Source organism: Ambystoma mexicanum, chromosome 10 (assembly GCF_040938575.1).
Source record: "Ambystoma mexicanum isolate Mex_15411 chromosome 10, UKY_AmexF1_1, whole genome shotgun sequence".
NCBI classification, from domain to species: Eukaryota; Metazoa; Chordata; class Amphibia; order Caudata; family Ambystomatidae; genus Ambystoma; species Ambystoma mexicanum.
This window is the reverse complement of record NC_090932.1, coordinates 1,231,305,860-1,231,328,935: the sequence shown is the minus strand read 5'-3', so window position 1 is coordinate 1,231,328,935 and position 23,076 is coordinate 1,231,305,860. Positions and strand designations below refer to the sequence as shown.

General features: G+C 43.0%; 1 protein-coding gene across 1 annotated transcript in view; it reads right to left on the bottom strand.

Moving 5' to 3' along the window:
- Positions 1-23,076, bottom strand: part of KSR2 (kinase suppressor of ras 2) — a 2,560,931-nt gene that overhangs the window by 390,318 nt on the left and 2,147,537 nt on the right. The window contains exon 16 of the mRNA XM_069619206.1: positions 6,631-6,764. Within this exon, the coding sequence (XP_069475307.1) occupies positions 6,631-6,764 (134 nt within the window). The remainder of the gene's footprint in view (positions 1-6,630; positions 6,765-23,076) is intronic.

Genomic DNA, 23,076 nt, shown 5'->3' with positions numbered 1-23,076 from the left:
GAGTCTAACTCCTTGCACCTGGCTACCTGCCAATCCCTTTTTACTAAGAGAATCGCAAGCCGAGTAACCCTACACCCGCTTGCTGATGTCATCCATACCATGAACGTTGAGATTCGGTAAGCCTACTCGTCGGCCGATCCTCAAGACTTGCATACTCGTACTCCTTTAAGACTCGTATGACCTTTGAACACTGTCCACATGCCCATACCTTATTGTGCCATATCAGGATTTATCACGTAACCCTGGCCATACTGTTTACATGTATACCACTACTGCCATGGTCACTACGGCCATAATGTACCTATTCTGCCAACTGCTGGTCACCATGCCTGCACTGTAACCAGCCATGCCGTATGACTAATGCTGCCATTGTTACAACACTGCCTCATGCTAGTTGTTGCCCTGTATCATTGTAATTTCCCAGCCTTATGTATGTCACTGCACCTGCATTAGTCTGCTCCATGCTAGTCACTGTGCCAAATTATTGCTATTAGCCTTAGGTATGTCATTGCACCTGCATTCATCAGCTCAATGCTAGTCACTGTGCCACATTATTGCTATTAGCCATAGGTGTGTTACCGCCTGCTAGTCATTGTGACACATTACTGCAATTGCCTAGCTTTAGGCATGTTACTACCTTGTACGTTGTTGCACCGTTTCACAGTTGTTGCCCAGCCATAGGAATGCTACTACCACTGCACTAGCCCTGCCCCAGGACTACTGTTGCCTCATGACTGCGGCTGCCACTGCATTAGCCTGCCTCTTGCCTGCCGCTGCGCCCTATTGCATTAGCCTACTATATTAGCCTGCCCTCACTTTCTGATGTGCCCTATTACATCAGCTTAGCTTTACACTAGCTGATGCACCCTGCTGTACGAGCATAGATTAAAGGTAACCTGCCCAACTGTGCACTATAGTGATTATAACTAGCCGGCCAATTCAGATATTCCTGTACTAGCTTACTTACTCTGCACTCCATTGCACCTTATCTTGGAATTAGCCCATTAGTAGCCCTCCACGCTCAACAAGGACTGCCTACCGTCATTATGTACCTTCACGGTCCAGGCAGACCCCCAACAGGTGCTCTATCTAAGATAGCTTGGCTAACGCTCCACATTGCCTTTTCCTTCCTCTTAGCATAACAGACCAACGTTCACCAAAATTAGCACCATTATGCTTTCTTGTACAATGACCCTACCTAATACTCATACCTGCCCTACTATGATAGACACACAAAAGTACAAAACTGTATACAAAACTAGCCAGCAACAAGAATACTCTATCGCACAGGTGCCATGTAGCACTGCTGATAGAAATCTAAGATTGCGTGCTCGCCTATCCAAACTGTATGAACTACCAGCAAAAAAATTGAGCAGCTAAATTACCTAAAAAGGTGCCTACTTCAGAAAGTAGCTACAGAGCCTATTACAAGCCTTACCAATCACAAAAGACCTACACCTAACAGTCCTAGGCGGACGTCTAAAGACAGTCCTAGTACCACCCCGCATTAGAAAGCCACCTACCGAACCTTAAAGGAGCTCTCATAAATGCCAGGTCTCCAGTTGCTCATGCAACTGAAATATCAGATATTATTCTAACAGATAACCTTGACTTCCTGGTCATCTCAGAATCATGGTTACATGATGCTGCAGGCCCTGCCCTATCTCTGGCAGTTCCCGATAACTATACCATCCTGCGAGCAGACAGACATATCTCTCGAGGTGGAGAAATAGCAATTATAGCTAAGACCAACCTAGATATGAGAATTGTTACAACACCAACTATGAAATCTTGTGAATGCCTCACAGTCAAAGTCCCCACTGCCAACTCCCAAACGCTGAATATCTCTCTGATCTATAGACGACCAGGCCCCATTAGAACCTTCTTGGAAGATATATCCATGGCCTTGTCTAACAATCTAAAAAACACCTCCCAAACTTTAGTGGTAGGTGATTTTAAATTAGGCTACAGCGATATCAAGGATACCCACTCCACTGCCATTGCTATGACTTTGAAAGAGCTCGGCTTCACTCAGAAAATAAACCTACCCACACACGACAAAAGTCGAACTCTCGACTGGATAGCAGAATATAATTGCAATGTTATCATCACGTCCATTGCTCCCCAGATCTGGACAGACCATCATCTCCTAGTATTCACATTGGCAACTAATCTAACCACATCCCAGACATCCCCACTTGCCCCACCTACACTCACGAGGAACAAAAAACACATGACAGTTGACAAATTGCTGGCCCACAAAATACCTAAACTTAATTCCGTACCTGACAACGGGGACCCCAACTCCCTAGTTGAACAGTATAACGAAATCATGAATTCAGCCTTTGACAATATTGCACCTCTCAAATTAAGGAAGAGTAAACCCAAAAAACACCTTAACTCTTGGTTCACCCCTCACTTAAAAAACCTTAGACTACTTAAAAGAAAGCTTGATACTGCTTGGAGACTCTCTCCGTCAGCAGAAAATAAACTAAACCTAACCAACGTCTCAACCCAATATAAGAAAGACATCCTCTTAGCCAAACAGGAGACTTATGATAAAAGAATATCTCAATCAAAATCTAGCATCAAAGAATTGTTCAGTATTCCAAAAGAACTGGAAACACCTATTTGACCACAAGAGAACTGCATTAAAGATAAAAAGTGGTGCTTTAGTATCCAGCACGCCTTAACTAACAAAGTCTCCAACCTACAAACCAAAATTGCCCATAAGAAAGCTTCTCTAGCCTCGAACCACTCAGAGGGTAGCTCCACCACACCACCGCAAACAAGAAAATCGCTTTAGCTTCTATAAAGTTTCTGTCATTGAGGTGCAGAAGGTCATACTGGGACTTAAACCGTCCAATTGCAAAGGTGACCAATGCCCGGCACAACTTGTTAAGGATGCTGCGAGAGAACTCGTGCCTTTCATAACTAAACTTATCAACTCCTCATTCACAACCAGTACTGTACCGAACAATTTGAAAGAATCTTGGGTACTACCACTACTCAAAAAGCAAACCCTTGACCCCGCCATACCCACGAACTTCAACCCATCACGACTATGCCATTTCTATTAAAAATTCTAGATAAAGTGGCCTATATTCAAATACAGAACTTCCTGGAATCCAACCTCCTACAAGGTTCTGGCCAATCCAGATTCCGTCCCCAACATGGTACGGAGACAGCTTTAATTGATCTCAAGGCCCAAACAGATGAGTTCAGAGATAAGAGCCAATAAGCCCTACTCCTCCTACTAGACCTCTAGCTGCATTTAACTTGGTTGACCACAAAGTTGTATGCAGCCCCCTAGACTTTGTAGCTCATTTCTCTAAGGAGGCTATAACTTGGATCGAGTCATTCTTGAGCAACAGGACCATGAGAGTCTTTTCACCTTTGGCCTCTGCAGACCCTATCCCTATAACCTGTGCTGTACCTCAGGGATCTTGTGTGTCACCAACACTCTAAAATGTATTCACTAAGCCCCTCTTTGATTAAATGGACCATATGGGTATCGCCTACATGAATTACGCAGACGATATCCAAATACTCCTACCTCTCACCGGAGATTACGTCGTGGACTTGGCTCTGGTGAATAGAATTTATGGCATTGTTCAGGCATGGATGGCCACACATGGACAATGTCTGAACGATAACAAAACTGAGTTTATTATCTTAGGCACCTCAACCCACCTATCCAAACTCAGCCCAGATTATGCTAATTTCACCATTGATGGAAATAACATAAAAGCAGCAAAGGAAGTGAAGACCCTAGGCTTCTACCTAGACGCCACATTGAACTTCACTAAACAAGTTAACTCCCTAGCTTCTGCTAACGCATATACGTGCAAACTAATCAGAGCTAGTAAACAATTCCTCTTCACTGACAGCTGCCTTACTCTCGCTAGAGCCCTCATAATCTCTAAATTGGATTACTGTAACGTGCTCTATATTGGTGCGAACAAACAGATTATCCATAAAATACAGGTTCTCCAGAACAATGCCCTAAGAGCAGCACTTAAGATCAACAGAAATTAACATATTTCCTCTACTAGAAGAAAATACTCAGAGAACACCAGTCCTTCTCTAAATTTAGACAGAATCTGACCAACTGGCTTAAAGAAAACGATAAATAATCATCCTGATAAGCATTCACTTGACTACCCATATTCTCCATCACGCATACCCTTCTGCATTTTGACTCGTTTATCATGTGTTAGTCCCCTTTGGACACCCTTTCGGATGTACTGTGATCACTTTAGAATCTAGCTGCATATGCAATCTACACTGTATCTATGCCGATGTATCTCACGCACCTATTGTTGCCTATGCATTTCATGTACCCATGTAACTAAGCTGAACATATCCTTGTATCCTGCGCCCTGATGCCCCTGGGTCTGGCGCGCATTATAAATAAATAAACTAAACTAATGTAAATAAATAGTAACATCTGTTTAACCTGCCACCTTTTCAACCTCATAACCAAGTAAGGCGCTCTGAGACCCTCTATGTAGGACCAGAATTGAACACAAATGTTAATGAATTCAAAAAATGTGCTAGGTTGACTCAATTCTGAAATGGAAGCAAAAGGTTAGCCAGGTCAATGGCCCTCATTACTTGTTTGCCAGTATCCTGGCAGTAATACCGACAGGATACCGGCAAATGGTATTACCGTTACCTGCACCTGATCTGCCGGTGTTACCAGCAGATTACAGGTGCTGGTAATGGCAAATGAATCCCCATTCCATGACACCATGGGGGGATTGCCGGTATTACTAGTTGCGTCGGTGCAATATCTGCATGAATACGACAGAAGCATGCTAGTGTACTGTTACTTACTGACTTTGGGGGCAAGAGACTAAACTCTGTAGAATGCATATAGTCACTTAACTTTAAGTTTATTAAGGCTTGGTTTGATATTTATAAAGAATGGCAGTGGTTATTCACATCAGAGCAAAAACACACCTATACAGCACTAATGGCCATCGAAACGTGTCTTCTCAGACACTGGCGCACCTCCCGTGCATTGGAGATGAAAGGCAAAACGCACAAACACATTACAAAACCTGTTGTTTGAGAGTGTGCTTTTGTTAAAGCAATATATTTAAAATCTAACACAAAATGTACTCCATGACCATCCTAATTGTCTAGTGCCAAATTGTGATAGCTAATCTGCAATTTTTAAAATACACTTTACAGGTAATTCAAGAACGAACATGACCATGCATTGCCATGCGCTTTGGTGCGACTTGAAATTGCTGTTGCACATCGCGTTGGTGTTGCACTCAGTGTCAAGTTTCTCGTTTAAGATGCAATCAACAGAACAGCACAACATATTGTACTTCTTTAATCAGACACGTGTAGTACTAGGGAGAAAACAACCATTTCCATGTGGTTGAGCCCATCTGAAAAAATTAACGGGTTGCAATTGCTTCAATTTGAAAGAGTGGACAAAGGATTAGATTTAGGCATCTTTACTCCAACTGTTCCTTCCTTCCTTTGAGGAGATAGGTAGGTCCGTAGAAGACATTGTCATTTTAAAGTATTATCAGATTATCATAAACATACTCGCTAAGAGGGAAGTCCAACTCCAGCCCTGGAGAGCATGATGTGCCCCTTTTTTCCAGGATACCCATCCAAGAAAAATACGCGTACAAAGAATCGAAGTGAGAACTATTTGCATGGCCAGTGGCTCTCCTGAAAACCTGTCGTGATTGTGGCCTTTGAGGACTGAAGTTGGATACCCATGATCTAAGGTATAATGGATATTCTGATACAAGCAGAAGTAATGGGAACTCTAATCAACTCAATGTACCAGCATTGGATAGACAAACGATCCAAGTTATAGCAGTCTTAGTTCCACTGGATAACAAATTGAAAACAAATCTTCCACCAGAGACTAAGGTAAGAACATTGAGTGCAAGGAGAAAGCAAAAAACACTGAGGAATTCTATTTAAGTTACTAACCAATAGGTTCATCAGCCAGTGGAGAAACTTGATTTGCAATTACCTAACAATAACGAAAGGTTTGGGCTAATGCGAAAATCCCACAATAAACATGACAAAAATTAGCAAGGATCCCTGGCACATTGTGGCTTTTTCTGTGTGAGCAAGAAGTGCTTGTAGTCACTCAGTTACATGTCTGCTAAAATGGAGAATTCCTTAAGATATTAACATATTTTGGTTTGTGATAAATGTGAGGGGGATACAGGGCAAAACTTCAAACCAGGCTTGTACCACCGTGATCTGAGAAGCACATAGCCGACTTCTCTCCTAACATAACGTGGCCAACACTGGGAAAGGGAATTCTTGTATTCTATGTTCAACATCATTGAATAGCTCAATGGTAAAGTTAGGAAGTCAAATCCCCCCTTTTCAAAAAAGTACAATTTAAGAAATGAATGACTACTAAAAAAAAACAAATGACAGCGATTCACAACAGAATGTTATACTCTCCATAGTCATGTCTAGTGCATAGAATTTAAAACACTGAAATAGGTTTCCAAAGGGGAAAGTCTGTGTCATGAAATCCAGGACCTTACCCGCCAGACCACATAAATACAAGCTTATCGGGTTCAAAAAATACTCCCACCCTCACTCAATGGCCCTGTAATCAGGGCATCAACTTACCTGCCAACCTGGAGAATCCCAGAGATGCTGAAGAGACCAAAATCAGTGATCACCACTTTGCCATTGTCATAGAACACGTTCTTGGACTTGAGGTCTTTGTGGAGGATTCCTTTAGCATGGAGGTAGCCCATTCCCTAATAGCAGCAAGAATGGAAAAATACAAGTCAGACAAGAGAAATCATATTAACTACAACAGGTTAATGAAGGAAGGGGGGAGTTCTGTATCAAAGTCACCGGTTGGCAGACCAGGGGGTTACAAAATGAATCATACTTTTGAAATCCACCTAAGATGTCCTCTCAGTCTTTCCAGGACATGAAGCATGCCATGCATCACCTTACCTTCTTAGACTCCTGCAGCTCCACAATCCAACTCAGTTTCTTACCATTGTGTTTGTGTGGGTTTAGAGCAGGTTCTAATTTAGTTTCTCCCTGGGCCAAAAGTACTTGTTAAGCAATGCATATGCTGAGGGTTAAAATCAGTGTACGAAAAGAAGTAGTGGAACTATGTTCCCTGCTGGCCTGACCTGCTCTCCACAAACCCAAACCCCATCGCCACACCCACTCCCACATGCAATCCAAACCCACAAACCAATGTGCCTGCTGTTGAAGGGAATGTTCAGTGCAGTGCACTTAAATGTGCAGGTTTCAACTGGTTCTTACAGTTCTATTTGAAACAAAACCATTCCGGAACAAATTATTGTTACGATAAAAGTATATGAACAGTAGCACTTAATGTAAAAAGGCAGAGGAGCACTGCTTCGAAACCGCACCCTCTTTGATCACTGGTTAAAATGTACCATTATGGCGACCCTTTATTGGACTTGAAACATGGAATCCATTACAGAACATTATAGTTTACCTCCTGCAAGAGGGACTGGCTTCATTCCATAGATGAATGAACATCAAAATAAAGATGCTTCCCAAGATATGTGCCATTCTTCAATTTCAGGATTAAAAAATATATTATTTACAGACTACTGTATCTGATAGGGAGTGCTTCAATGTAATGTTAACATGGAAGGAATTAAATGCGGATAATTACTCCTGGAGTGGAATGTGATAAACATTGGAGGTTACTGTGAGGATTAGCTGAAGGTTGAGACACTTGGGTATCTGGAGGCAACTGCTGAAGATATGAAATTGACCATCTGTTTCCAAAAGTTGTATCAAAATATATGAGCTCCGAAATTAGCTTTTGGAAGTAGAAAGAAAAGTGTATCCATTGAAGTAAAAGTGAATCATTCTAAAAACAAAAATAACTGGGTCACCAAAGTAATAGATTAAACTATTGGTATATTAAAGATGAAATGTTGTGCATGTTAAGTTGGTACAAAAGACGTGATTGAAAATAGTAATCATTAGTCTATTTAATGACCACTAGTCATCAATGTATTAATTCTTACAAATCCACTTGAACTTGAAGATTGTGAGACGAGAAAACCAAGGTCTGTGAATTGAAATCGAAAGTATTTGCTACATACAGGATCACGAGGTAGAAGGGTGTTTATTGTATCATTAAGTATGTGTGTTACAGTCTAGCAGCCTCACCAACATCTCATTACCCTCTTGTCTTCACCAACCGCCAGTTCCATGTCTCAACATTCTCTCTTTCTACACAGAAACTCCCTATGATATGCTATGGCATTTAGAACACACCTGTACACAAGTGTTTCTATGCGCAACAAGACAGGGAGGAGGAAACAAAAGGAGGACAAAACCACGATCTTACTAGACCTTGACTCATTCAGATCACGCAAGTGCAGGGAAGAGGGAGGGGAGAAGTGCTGGGGGGGAGGGGAAGGTAACTCAATAAGTGCAGCCAGCAGATGGCTCATAAGTGCAGAGGGAAGGCACTGTAGGTTTTCAGGTACAGACCCTTAAGTGCTAGGGAGTGCAGAGGCAGTGCAAGGAGCCTGGGCCCGAGTTCAGAGAGTAGCCAGGTGCCCAGTGCACAGAGAAGTCAGGGACCTCAGCAGGGGAGAGGAAGAGAGAAAGCAGAAGCAAAATGGAAGGTCTTGAGTTACTTCCGGAACCTGAGGTGGTCCTGCTCAAGTTTGATAGAGGCAGGGAGGCTGTTTTAGAGGGCTATTCTTATTCTAATTCAGAATACATAGATACAACAAAATCATGGTAGCATTAACCTTATATCACTTCTCCTGTGTGTCCTTCACAAGTGATGAAGTTGCTGGTCTACCCAAGTAGCTCTCCCATTTGGTATTAGGTGTTTAATATGTGAAGGGGCATTTGCAAGCAGTTGGAAGGCAATCTTGGTGATCACAGAGTGCAGCAGGATTATTTTTGGATAGCGGGTCATCTTCCAGCGGTAATCTCTTTGGAATTAATTTGATAGCATACCCAAGGAGGAGGCCCTATTCCTCCAATGATCTCAGTGCCCTCAGAACAATATACAAAAAGATGTATGACAAGCGACTATATTTTCCCCTCACCAAAGCTCAATGATCTCTGGTCTTTGGTGAAGTTTGTTGTTTTTTTCTCATGGGGCAAATCTCACAATTTCCTTACATATTTGCATCAGCTGACTTTGAGAATCCTTTTGTTTCTCTCAGTGTTCAAGTGTGCTATGCTCACTCCCCAGTGAAAATGTGAATTTGCTTACAAGGGGTACACAAAGCAAACTGCTTGGCTTCAAATATGCTATGTATCCTGTCTGAACAAATATGTATGCTTCTCTGAGATGCCAATAAAAAGGACGGCACGAAAAGTGCATACGTTCTAAGACCAAATGCATCCTTTCACATTGAAGGAGTGTTATAGGTGTATATTGGGTTCTATGAAAAAAACGATTTTTGCGGATTGGTATTTTCATTTTTTTCACATAAAATGTACTGCTTTTTTACTGCAAACAGACAGTGAAAGCCCCCTCCTACCGTTACACTATATACCTTACCCAAACTTAACATTTGCCAGTTTGTGGTAAAAGAAGTGGAAACAAATTTGGCGAAAATGATTAGATAAAATTGCCATTTGGCAAAAGTGGTAATACCAAGTATACAACTTGCTTTACAAACATCTGTCAAGAGTGGCTGAACACCTCTTCCTACACAGACATGTACCCAGCTCCTTTGAAGACCGGGTCTCTAGATAAAGGTATGCATCTAGGACATGATTTCTCAGCTGCAGTCTATCCGTTTGAATTAGGTATATGTCTACAATGTTAAAGCCAAGTCAAATTTGGAGAGTAAGCTTCTTTAAGACATTCATTCCCTTACACGGGATCATCAAAATCAGTACTCCATCACTTCCTGCTGCCTTCCAACATGAGTGTAAATCTGATGTCCCTGAATGCAGCACTCACTTTCCATGTTGACATCTTAGGAAGCAAACAGAGGTGAAAAATGTAGGTTAGTGAATGGCCTGAAGCCAGGTAGGGGAATCAACAATTTATCCAAGGTTTATTCTCTAGCCTCACAGATCCAGATACTCCTCATTTGAAACTGTGCAAAACCTCTCTCTAACAACCCCTTTCATCACCGAAAAAGCTCAAACAGCAGTACTTCATAAGGAGGTAACTATTTCATGTAGCTAACTGTTTACTGATTAAGAAAAATCTTGACAAAGAAGTACATTAGGGGTAACAATGCATGAAATTGTGAACACAATCTATCAATAAGAGTGGTTTCTCTGGGAAGTGACTGCTTTACATGGGTGATCCCAAGTGTTTACCTTGGTCTGGGATACAGCTGCTGGTGATGTTCCCTTTATGTTCAACAGCCTTGACCAGAGCTCCTTTCTCACTCGACATCCAGTGATTAGTCTTTGGTTAAAAGACAGTAACTTTGGAAATTTCGACAAGGCCAATATGTTGGCTTTGTCAAGAAGGAATACAAACCCCTCTTCACAAAAGTTTGGAGGTACAGGGAGAAATCTACAACCAGAGCCCACTGTTGGGGAGGATCTGTTAAGAGGGCCCTCAATTCCTGAACCCACTACTTGTGTCAGCATGTTTCTCTGCAGACCTCAGTTATCAAAAGCCATACCTCCAATATCAGATACTTGTCAGTGTGTTTCTGCTTCTTTTAGAGATCCAGCAACCAAGCGATAAAGCAAGAAAAACTATTAGGAGCACATGCCCAGAGAAGAGAATGTAGTTATCGTCAGTCTACAACTGTGATCAGCCACAGAGAGAGATCCGAAAAGAAGAAGGGAAGCTACGATATTTATCCAGATGCACACCAGACATGACGGAAGCTACGATATTTATGCAGATGCACACCAGACGTGACAGAGATCCATGACGGGGAGAAGGAAAAACACATGGTGAAGTCACCTCCAAATATGGCACACAAGAGGACTTTGTGGAGCTGCTGAGCGACACTGGCAAGCCCATGCAACAAACTACAAGCAGCTTAGAACACTGGGAGCGAAAAGAGGAGAAGTACTCTTCTCCCAGAGAACTCACCTAGGGGAGACACGGAACAGGGGCCCAGAAGGCTTTTCTTCTCAGGCCACAATCTCCATTACGGGGCAGACCCACGCAGACAAAGTGAGCATGGCTTATCCCACTAGTTATGACTTTCACACATCCCGGGTGGGAAAGACTGGGCAAGATTGGCCAAGCAGGGAAATCGAATCCGGGCAGAGAGAGGGATCTAAGCAGGGAGCAAGAAGTATGGGTTACTCAGTTGAGTTCCGAGTAGGGGTTTGAGGGCAACCAAGAGACCAGAAGGAGGGAGGAAGGTGTGGTGAACTGTGGAGGTGATTGCTGGAGCAGGTGATGAATTGGCTAGAAAGAGGAAGTGTGTTTAGGAAAATGAGTGTAAGGAGTGATTGCAAAGCAGATGGATCTGAGTGAACAGAGGGTATTCGAGTAGTAGTGTGGTGGAGGGACTAGTGGTGTGGAGGAGGGAATAGCAATAAGGAGGAGGGAGTAGTAGTGTGGAAGAGTGTAATATTGTGTAGAAGGGGCGTCTGAGTGTGGAGAAGGGAACAGTAGTACTGTAGGGAGGAGTCACATTAAAAGGTGGAGGCAAGACCCAGGTGGAGTGAGGGGCAGTAGGAGATGGGTGGGCGAGAGGAGAAGAGGACAAGAGAAAAGCATAGGAAAGGTAAATGTGAGAGCATGCTAGACGGTGCTGGAATCCAACTGGGTATTTGTAAGGTACAATCCTCAAATGCAGGTAGAACACTAACTACTGAATCGTGTATGGACAGTTAGGATGTCCCTAGTGGAGTTTAGTGAGATAAGGTGTTCTGCCTTTAGGTCCTCACCACTTGTAGAAAACCGAAATAGACAGTATTGGTCAATCTTCTACATCTACTAACCTCGGGTCAGGGTGGGTTAGGGAGGAGGTGAACACAAGACGAGAGAGAAGGAGAGAGAAAAAGAGAGAGAGAGAGAGAGAGAGAGAGAGAGAGAGACAGGGGGAAAGGGAGAAAGAGAGAGAGAGAGAGGGATTGATAACCCTGCAGCCCACAACTTCAATAGAAATCCTTGAACACCCTCCGAGACTGGAAGTGATTCTTGTGCCATCTGCAACATTATGAATATTTAACCACAACCTTCATAGTGACAATATATATATTGCAAAGACAAACTGCTTGCTGTTTTAGGAACAATGTTAAAAATGCAGACCATAATCTAAGTATCAAAATATGATTTGGGAATCTGTTAATCCTAATCTAACAAAATATTCTTTCAATGTATTCTAAGCATACAAGGACGGGATACAGTCACTCTGAATAAAGAAGCAACTAAACAAACAGGTAGAACTGAAAAGACGCAATATGACAATATTCAGCTAGGTTATGGCTGTAAAGTATATCCTTGAATGATTTATAAGAGACAGGCTCAGCTGGCCTTGGAAACTATACCAAGAGGAAAGAAAACGGTAATGGAGGAAGCTGGAATTCAAGAAATGGGCACTCAATTATGAAATGTGCCAATCTAGCAGATCCTTCACTTTATCAATTTTGATTTCTAACTGTTATACTTTGACTCAACACTGCCTGTCAATTCTGCTTCCATACTTTGACTTAACACTGCCCGTCAATCCTGCTTCCATGTAGTGGTGAAAGTGTGTACTTGTGACCGATTGCACAGACATCCTTAGCTATATATCGATGACTGTAAACAAATAGCATGGAATTTGAACACATCCTCACTTGTGTACTTTAAGCGATGTTGGCATATACTACCACACACAAACAAATTCAAAATGTATGAAAGGTATCCAAATGTGGGTCTTGCCTGTGACACTTATCCTTCTACTGACCAGTTATCTAAAATGCATTTGACTCAGACCACATTCTGGCCATAATGTATGTGTAACCCAACATGAATGCCTTAATACCTGTGACAAGTATATGCTTTGCATGAAAGCATGACCACTGATGTTATTTCATTAGCTTGTTTGGTGAGTAACAATTGCTTTGCACCTGCAGAGAACATATGCTTCATGCTAATGGTTCTATTATTATTACGATTACTACCAGTTGGAAGGAAGGTATGGTATCAAACAGTAAAACAGATAAGTGATCACAGTTCAACAGTGTTTATTGAACTTCAATTGGGTTTGAAAAATGCCTAATCCTAAATCTGAAGATGGGAGAAAGCTACAACCATCAAATAATAATAACGCCGTCATAGTTGAGTCTGTCAAAATAAACAAATAAACCTATTGCCAATCCTTACTTCTAAATAAAAAATAGTGTGGGAAATAAAGTTATGCAAAAGAAAAGTGTTCAAAAAATCATATGCCAGGATATTCAAGCCATTGGCTTCCCTTCCCCACACTTTCAGCACAGGACAAGGGGGCACACTCAAGCTTAGCACACTCTCTGGTTTCTCTAGCACGAGGATGCTGTTCAAGACTCCAACATCAGGGCCTTCTGTGCCAAAGTCTCTTTGTCTTTCAAAGTCTCTTATTCCAGGGGGCCTGATGCAATCCGACAAACAACACGACTCCTTTCTTCTCAGGATTTCATATATACAAAGTTTCAGGTGATTTGGTGTTCACCCCGTGTCCCCCTCCACCGGGCTCAGACACACTTTAACACAAAACCTTCAATTGGTCTCCCATTGCCGGGCTCAGAAGACTTGTGACTCTGCGCAGGATTTTGCTTGACCCTTTGCAGGACCACTTTGATTGAACAAACATTATCCATTCTCTTTCAAATGGTCTTCCTCCAGGCTTGGACCAAAATCATCTACTTTTGCCACTTCTTAGCTGGATACCTTACAGAGACCTTCTATTGAACTACCACACGGTGCCGGGCCACTCTATCAAAGGTATTGTAGCTTGCTTTAAAGTTCAATCACTCATCAGCATTTCAACTTCACTTGCGTCTCTTATCACAAGCGTTTTAGCAATGTTCGTTCAAGAGCTTGCCATACAATGTTGCTGCTTGCAACCTTGGCTTCCCCACCGACTGGTCAGGTATTGGTCTCCCCAACTCACCAGCTGTGTTGATTTCACTGAATCAGCTCTGTACTTGGAGCCAAGGATGTTACCACAGTGGCTGGTGATTCTATCCGCCTTGATTACTGACGCGTTTCTCTTACACAGAATGCAAGATTCTTCAGCCTGGTTTCCTGGACTTGTGCTTTCTATTCTCAAGGTCTCTGGAAAGAAACGGTTCATTGTCAAAAAGGTCAAAGGAACTTCCCTCCTTGCTATCCTCTTCTGTTTTGCCATTTTTCCTCTCCTTCTGCTGCCATCCCGAAACCGTGGTTTCCTTGTGTGCTTTGCCTCGCTCAGAGTGTGCTCTTGGGCTCCGCCTTTTATTTGTGTGGGGAAGCTTAATGGAAGTCCGGTGTGTGTGATGTCAGTAATTGCCTGACCTTGCCTGACCATTGTATTGGGACACGTCAGGTATACTCTTGGGTGTTAGTCTGTTTTCTCTCATAGCGGGCTGTCCAGGAGAAAGTGTTTATGTTATAAAAGGGGAGGTAGATTTCCCAAATATTCTACCTGGTAGGATGGGGTAAAGGTGTTACAGGGAAGGGGATACCGCGTCTCGCCATCCAGTGTTCCACTCCACACCCCGAAGATCAGGTGATCTTCGTGCACTGGTCCACCCCCAGGAACTGGATCCAAAAGCGATGGCTGCGTCCTGGCCACCCGGATGATAGATCCCCAGGGACTAGTGGCTGAGACACCTTCTGGTTTCTCACACAGTGTAATTTGATATGTCATTGTAATATTGGGATATTTACATTTCATAGTTGACAATGGGCCTCATTACACGGTAGGCGGTGAGCCATGGCGCTATTAGCGCCATGGCTCATGCCGGTAAAATACCGGCACCGCCTTGACGGAAAGGGGATTTACCGCCCCATTTCAAGGTTGGAGGGGCGGTAAATCCCCTTTCCGCCATTGCCCTTCCCCATTCCCATTTCTGCCCCATAGGGCTCTAGGGAATGGGGAAGGCGCTAATTACGGCACCGCAATTTTGCGGTGCCGTAATTAGCTCCGAGGTCCCTTAGCGGGTTGGATTTTAATGCCTGCAAAAAGCAGGCGTTAAATCCCCCAACCCGCAAAGGGACCTCGTAGTAAGGCGGTAAGGATTTACCGGTACCGGTATTTTACCGGTACCGGTAAATCCTTACCGCCATCTGTGTAATGAGGCCCAATGTGTCTGAAGCAAGCATTAACCACAAATATAATGCCCGCCAGATTGTTCGCATCTCATCAATGCGCTATACAATCATACTAGTGAATGGCACCACGAATTCGAAAATTAATAATAAAATGAAATCAGCAGTACAAAGGAATGAAGCAAATTATCAATTGTGTGACCATGAGTGAGTCTTTAAGCAAGTGCAAAAGGTGTGCAGAAAGGTAGTGGAGTTAAGGGTTAGGTGAAGGGCATTCCAGATTGATTTTATAGCAGCAAGTAAAGAGAATCAGTGAAAATGGGATGAAGCAGAGGGTGGTTTAGGAACAGAAAGTAGATGTAGTGAATGTAAAGGAGTGTGACGAATTAAGGGAATTCATCCCTTCCCAAAAAGGGGGAGCCCCTCCCACCCCCTGTGAGGGTATGGATGTGAGCCTCCCTTAGGGGTTGAGACAAGTGGGACCTCACCAGGAGAGACTGCACTTTGGGGACAAGAACCACGTTCCTGTGAGGAACTCACTGATGCCCTCCATGTGATGGCCTATATAGAATTATCTAACACTCCAAATCAGCACAAGTTCCATTAACTGGGACAAAGAGAAAATGGACTTATACCACAGAAAAAGAGCCTCTCTCTTTGAGTCAAAAACTCAGAATAACTGCAAAGTACAGTTAAAGAGGAGGATAAGATAGAGAGAGACACAAGCGGGTGAAGGCCCTTGTAGGGAGAAAGTCTAAGGAAGGCAGAGCCAACACAGGCCACGGAGCCAACGAGTTTCAGAATTGCTTTGGAGAGGAGCAAGAGACGCTGAAGGGTCAGCATGTGCAAGGAAGCAGAAGCCGAAAAGACCAGAAAGGAGAGCTAGATGACCAGGCAGGCAGCGTGGTGGACAGGCTGTCCCTTCAACTACGCCTATACCACCACACTGATGAACCGACTCACTGGCGGAGTACCCATGATAATACCGAGACGCTGGGAAGGAGAAGAAAAGGCATTGGAAGCCAGTGTCAAGGAGAACAATCACAGAAACAAAGAGAATGAAAAAGAAGGTCCTCCACACCTACAGCTACCAGAGACATTCCCCCTCAAAATTGAAGGTAAAAGGGAGAATGGGAATATCAGGAAGGAAAAGAGGACTTGTTATAGTATCAGAGATACTCATCCCAGTACAAATGACGGGACCATGAAAATCCCATTCATGGAATAGAACTGTATTGATGTGATAAAGAGAAGACTACAATCTACACAGAGTGAAAGAAACAAAACTGGAATATTGCTACATTGGGAAAAGGGGAAAGTGACCCAAAGTCTAAGAAGCACAAATTGGAACACAATAGAGAGAAATAATTGTGCACTAAAGACCTGAGGGATCGCTAGGATAGACTGTGTACAAAGAAGTCCTCAGAAGGAAAAGTTGAATCACAACTGTATAGAAATCCAAAGTTTCAGAGGAAAAGAACCTACATCAGAAATCTCTGAATCCTAAAGGATTCAATCACTTGTTCTCGCTGCTACGGCATACCACATTTGGGAAAAGGTGAAATCCAGACTAAGCGAATAAGCTTCTTTGTCATTGGGGTCATTTCTTATCTACATGTAAATGTTTAAAATGGATTTGCACATTTTATTTTGTTCTATTATGCTAAATGTATGTTTTAACTTGTTTGTAAATTCTTTTTATTGTTTTTTATGCAGTGCAAAAGGTTAATTTAGCATATGCACTTAAATATAACAAATGCATTAAAAAAATTAAAATTATAGGAAGGAGAAAAGCATTCTGACTAGAACCAAGCAACCATTAAAAAAAGAGATAGAAAGACTATCAATCCCATCAGGGAGTTACAGAAATGATTATAAGGGATCACAAGAGGCAAGTTGAGAATTTCATACTTATCAGGAAAAGAGAAAGAAAAGAAGACAAGTCCAGAAGCACAACCAACAGGTGAAAGGGGTCATCCTCCTGACCTTAGTTGATTATGAAAGTGACATGGGCAGTTAGGTTAGCTTTGAATGGCAGACTTTTTTCTTAGGACATTTATCCATGACTGACGAGCACCTTAGTTTGTAAAATAGATAGTGAATCCCCATAGTGACAGGGAAAGATAGGCATTCACTTATAGTTTAATAAAAACACATTACAAATGTCCTCAGATTATCCACGTCCTGCTTCTGATCCACCATAGATGGTGTCAGTGGTGGGATGTATACCAACTAATACAAGTTGGGGACCATTATTCACTAGGTTGAGTCCCAAGGACAAACCCCCTTCCGTAGCAACAGACGAATCTATATGATTCTATTTACAAAGTACTAAGGAGATTTTAATAGCCCCAGGCGGGAGATGCCTAATCTACACAGGACTGACCTCAGTACCTCCCCAAAGAACCTATGTTAGATGTCATCCAAATCTGGTTTAGCCTGGAGATATGGCGTGGATGCTATGGCAGGAGTCATTAATTCAGACTTCTGTGGGGATATATAAGTCCTCTTACATGGGAACAATCCATATAATGTAAAATAAGGGGAGAAGGTGGAACAAGGGATTCTTGAAAAATATTATTCCCAGTACCCCAAGAGATACTAGATCCAACAGGAACAGAATGGTGAACCAAAGGTTTTGGAGAGGCAGACCTTCCCAGAGTATAACAAATCTCTGAAGAGTTAGAAGAGGTCTCCCCTGAACTGATCTGGTCTTTTCCCAAAGAAATTACCCCATCCTTACAGAGGCCTCCAGTAAAGTCACCACCAAAGAAAAAGGATGAAGTGAGGCCATTCCCTTCTTTTTTCTAAAAATGTGGTTACTTTATTGAGGTAAAGTAACCACAGGGGGGGCATTATCACACTCCCATCTAACAGCCAGCAACCAGGGGGTTAGAAAGACCCACATTCAGATAACACCCACATTTTATTGGCCAGAAATCTTTGCTGATATCAAGAATGTCATACTGACTTGCGAGGTCTGTCAGAAAACAGCAACAACTCTGATCCCTTACAACCTTTACCCATCATTGAAATCCCGTTTTCAATGATAGCAATGGACATAGTAGGTCCATTCGAAACATGTAAAACCACCATATCCTGGTAAGTATGGATTATTCCACTGCTAAACCTAGGAGGAAAGAGGGGAAGCAATTTTCTCCATTTCCCAGACTGCGTAAAAACATGGTAGAAATACGAGAAATCAAAAATAAACACTTGGTAAAAGCACAAGAACATCAGCAGGCTGCATACAATTAGGGCAGTGTACCCCGTTCCCTCTCGGTTGGACTGTTAATCTTGGTTCTTTTGCCTACTTCAGAAAACAACAGGATTTCCAAGTGGTAAGGACCATGTAAAATCTTGGAAAAGAAAGGAAAGTCTTTCATGTTAACTTTCTCCAAGAATGGATTGTAGATCCCAGTCAGAATATCACAGTCACTATGGCAGCTCTCCTTACTGACTCTGATAGAGAACAACATTAGTTTCGTCTGACCTATCGCTGGCCAATAAACAAACCATAGGGCTCTACTAGACAAGTTTCCTGGGGTATTCTTGGAACAATCTGGCAGGGTGACTAATTTCTTCCATTTTATTCGAACTCCAGAAGTGCAGATTGTTTATTTAAAACCATGCCGAACACCTGAGTCCTGAAAGAAAATAATTGCACAAGAGATAGAGGATATCACCAAGGCAAATATAATTGAACACCCAGAAAACCCTTGGTCCTCCCCTATTGTATTGGTCGCCAAGCCAGATGAATCATAATGGTTTTGCATAGACTACGGGAAACTCAACTCAACTCAATCTTGGTATTTGATAATTACTGCATGCTGAGAATTGATGATCTAATTGACAAGCTTGGTTCGGCCAAGTAAATCTCAACCCTAGTTCTAAGGGATATTGGCAGGTCCTGTTGAATCCTACAGATCAAGAAAAAACAGCCTTTTCTATACCTTAAAGCCTATTCCAATTTTAAAGTTTTACCTTTCAGTCTTCATGGGGCACCAGCCACTTTTCAGAGGCTCATGAATAAGCTAGTAAAACCCTACTCAGCTTTGTGAGGAGCCTACTTGAATGATATTGTGATTCACAGCAATAGTTGGGCGGAAACACCGCCCTCATTTGTATGAAATCACTAGAGCCTTAAGAAAAGCCGGCCTCACAGCAAACCGATGAAAATGTCATCTTGCACTGTCTGCCATGAAATACCTCATATTTCTCATAGGGAATGGGCTAATAGAACCACAAACTGAAAAAGTGAAGGCCACTAACTTCCGTCCCCAAGAACAAAATAAAACTTTGTGCCTTCCTGTGGCTGATGGGATACTGTAGGAGATTCATCCCCAATTATTCTGCCTTGGCAGCGACCATGACAGACAAACCCAAGAATGCCCATCCACAAAAGCTACTCTGGGATAAATGGGACTAAGCGAGCTTCGACAGTTTGAAAAACATACTTTGTCATTAACCTGTCCTTAAGATGCCGGACTTCACTAAATAATTCCTGTTACAAACAGAAGCATCTAAGTTGGGTTTGGGCGCTGCGCATTTCCAAGAACATGATGGAGTGGAACACCCTGTTCTATCCATGAGCCACAAACCTTTCCCCAACGAACAATCGAATGCTACTGTATAACTGGAGGCTCTCGCCATAAAATGGGATGTCACACACCTGAAATATTATCTGAGAGGCCGAAAGTGTAGACTGATCACAAATCATTACCCGCTAACTAGGATTAGTCTATGAAAGGTCGCCAATGACAGAGTTATGAGATAATTCCTGGATTTACAGCCTTTTTGCTTAACCGTGAATCATCAAAAAGGTCAAGAACAAGGGAATGTGGATTTCTTAAATTGGTCCCCCGTCAACCAAGAAGGGGAAGCCACAAACATAAGGGGTGGGGTATGTGATTATTCAAGGGAATTCATCCCTTCTCTCAAGGGGGGAGCCCTCCAACTCCCTGTGAGGCTAGGGAGGTGAGCTCACCTAGCAATACCCTCCATAGGGGTTGAGGCAAGTGGGACCTCTCTGGCAGAGACTCCCACTTTGGGGACAAAGACTCCTGTATCGTTGATGAACTCCCTTATGCCCTTCATGTGATGGCCTATATGGAATTGTTTAACACTCCAAATCTGCACTAGTTCCATAACTGGGAAGAAAAGAAAATGGATGTATACCATCGGCAAACAGAAAAACAGCCTATCTCTAAGTCAAAATCTCACAATCACTGTGCTGAGTACGCTTACAGAGGAGGACAAAACATAGAGAGAAATGCAAGCAAAGGAAGTCCCCTGAATGGAGAACGTCTGAGGAAGTCACAGCAAAAGCAGACCATGGGGCCAGTGAGTTTAAGAATTTCTTGGGAGAGGAGCGAGAGATGCTGCAGGGTCAGCATGTGCGATAATGCAGAAGACGGGAAGACCGAAACGTAGAGCTTGGTGGTGGCGTGACCACACAGGCAACATCGTGCACAGACTGTTCACTCAGCTATGCCAATACAACCGCACCGACAAACCGTCTCACGGAGAAAGTGCTCATAACGATTCCGAGATGTCAGAAAGTAGAAGGAAAGGGGTCTGAAGCGAATGTCATGGGCAACAAACACAGAAATTAAGAGAAGGAAAAAGAAGGTCCCACATACCTATGGGTACCAGAGATGTTCCCCCTCGAGACTGAAGGTAAAGGGGAGAACGTGAATAACCGGAAGGAAAAATTGACTCATTATAGGATCACAGATACTCATCCCAGTACAAATGATGAGACTGAATATCCCATTAATGAAATGTAACTGTATTAATGTGATAAAGAGAAGCTTTGAATCTACACAGAGGGAGCAAAACAAAACTAGAACAGTGCTACCTTGAGAAAATCAGAAAATAACCCAGAGTCTAAGAAGCAGAAATTGAAACACAATAGAGATAGATAATTGTGCACTAAAGAACTGAGAGGTCCATAGGATAGACTGTAGACCCGTGAAGTAAAAGTTGAATCACAATGGTATAGCAATCCAAAGTCTCAGAGGAAAACATACTACATCAGAAATCTAGGAATCCTAGAGGAAAGAGAAAATGATTCCATCCAGAACCAAGCAACTATTATAAAATGAGATAGAAAGACTATCAACCCTGTCAGGTAGTTACAACAACAAATACAAGGGATGACGAGAGACTATTTGAGAATTGCATTCTGATCAGGAAAAGAGAAAGAAAAGAAGACAGTGCAGAAGCACAACCAACAGGAGAAGGGAGTAATTCTCCTGACCTTAGTTGATATGATATGATATGATATGATATGATATGATATGATATGATATGATAAGGCATTAGTAACGCGCCTATACACAAGTGTTTCAAGGCGCGACGAGGCGGGGGGGGGGACACGGGGAGACAGACAATGATCCTACTAGGCCAGGTGTCATTCAGATTGCGCAAGTGCAAGGGTAGAGGGGAAAGGGAGAAGTGCAAGGGGGAAAGGGAGCGGGGAAAGTGCAGTACAGGGTTAATAGCATACAGGAAAAATAACAAGGGCCAGCTAGTGGCAAGTGCGAGTAAGTGCAGACAAGTGCTGGGAAGTGGGGCTGTAGGGATACAGACACAGTCCCGTAGTGCATGGGGTGCCAGGGAGGCAGTGCAGGGGAGAGTGGCTGGGCCAAGGACCGAGAACGGTGAGTGGCCCAGTTGCAGATTCATTGCAGTTTCAGTAACTTTAGCAGGGTAGAGGGGGAGAGAAAGCAGAGGCGAAGAGGAAGGTTTTGAGGTGCTTCCGGAACCAGAGATGGTTCTCCTCAAGTTTCAGGGAGGTAGGAAGGCTGTTCCAGAGGGAGGCCCCTGCAGAGGAGAGAGATCTGCCACCAACTCGTTGTTTGGAAAAGCGACTGACCCTGAGGGAGTTGGAGGCGGATGAGCGAAGAGCTCGAAAAGGAAGATATTTAGGAAGAGAGAGTTGAAGGTATTTTGGCCCAAGGCCCCAGAAGGCTTTGTGGACAATGCAGAGGTTTTTGAACTTAATCCTCACAGTCACTGGGAGCAAGTGTAGTGATTTCAGTCCTGGAGAGATACTGTCCCTGGGCTTGAGGCCAAGGACAAGTCTCGCAGTCCTGTTCTGGATGAGTTGCAAAGGGCAGAGAGTGGAGGTAAGCAGATTTAGATAGAGGATGTTACAGTAGTCCAGCTTCGAGAGAACCAGGGCTCTAGAGACAGTGAGCTTCTGGGGGAAGGAGAGGAAAGGAAGGATACCTCTGAGGAGGTGTAGCTGGTAGTGTGACTTCTTAGAAACATCGGATATGTGAGGAGAGAAGGAGAGTGTGGAGTCGAAGATGACCCCGAGGTTTTTTGCCTTGCAGGTAGGAGCAGAAAGAGGGCCAAGAGAGGCCGGCCAGATAGCTGCAGGGAAGGAAGGAGTGGGTGTGCCGATGAGTAGAATCTCAGTCTTACTGGCATTAAGGCAGAGGTCATTGGCGGCACACCAGTCCTGGATAGCGGAAAGACAGTCAGAGATGAGGGACTAAGTGGTAGGGTCAGCTAGGTTAGCTTTGGGCAGTGGACTATTTTCTTTGGACATTTAACCATGACTGACTGACAAGCACCTTAGTTAGTAAAACAAGTTAAAGATAGGTATTCACTTATTCTTTAATAAAAACATGTTACAAATGTCCTCAGAGTGTCTGCATCCCCCCAGAAGATAACAAGAAGGAAAGTATAAGGTGATGAGGGCAAAAAATAAGGTTGAGCAAGGGCATGGATACATTTAAAGACAGTACAGAGAAAATTATGAAGAATACAATCACCAAGTGAGAGAAGGGAATGTGAAGCAAGAGTATCAGTAAAAGAGGAATGAGAGAATAGGGAAATCATAGACCAAATAGCTGCATTACATACTGAGAGGAGGG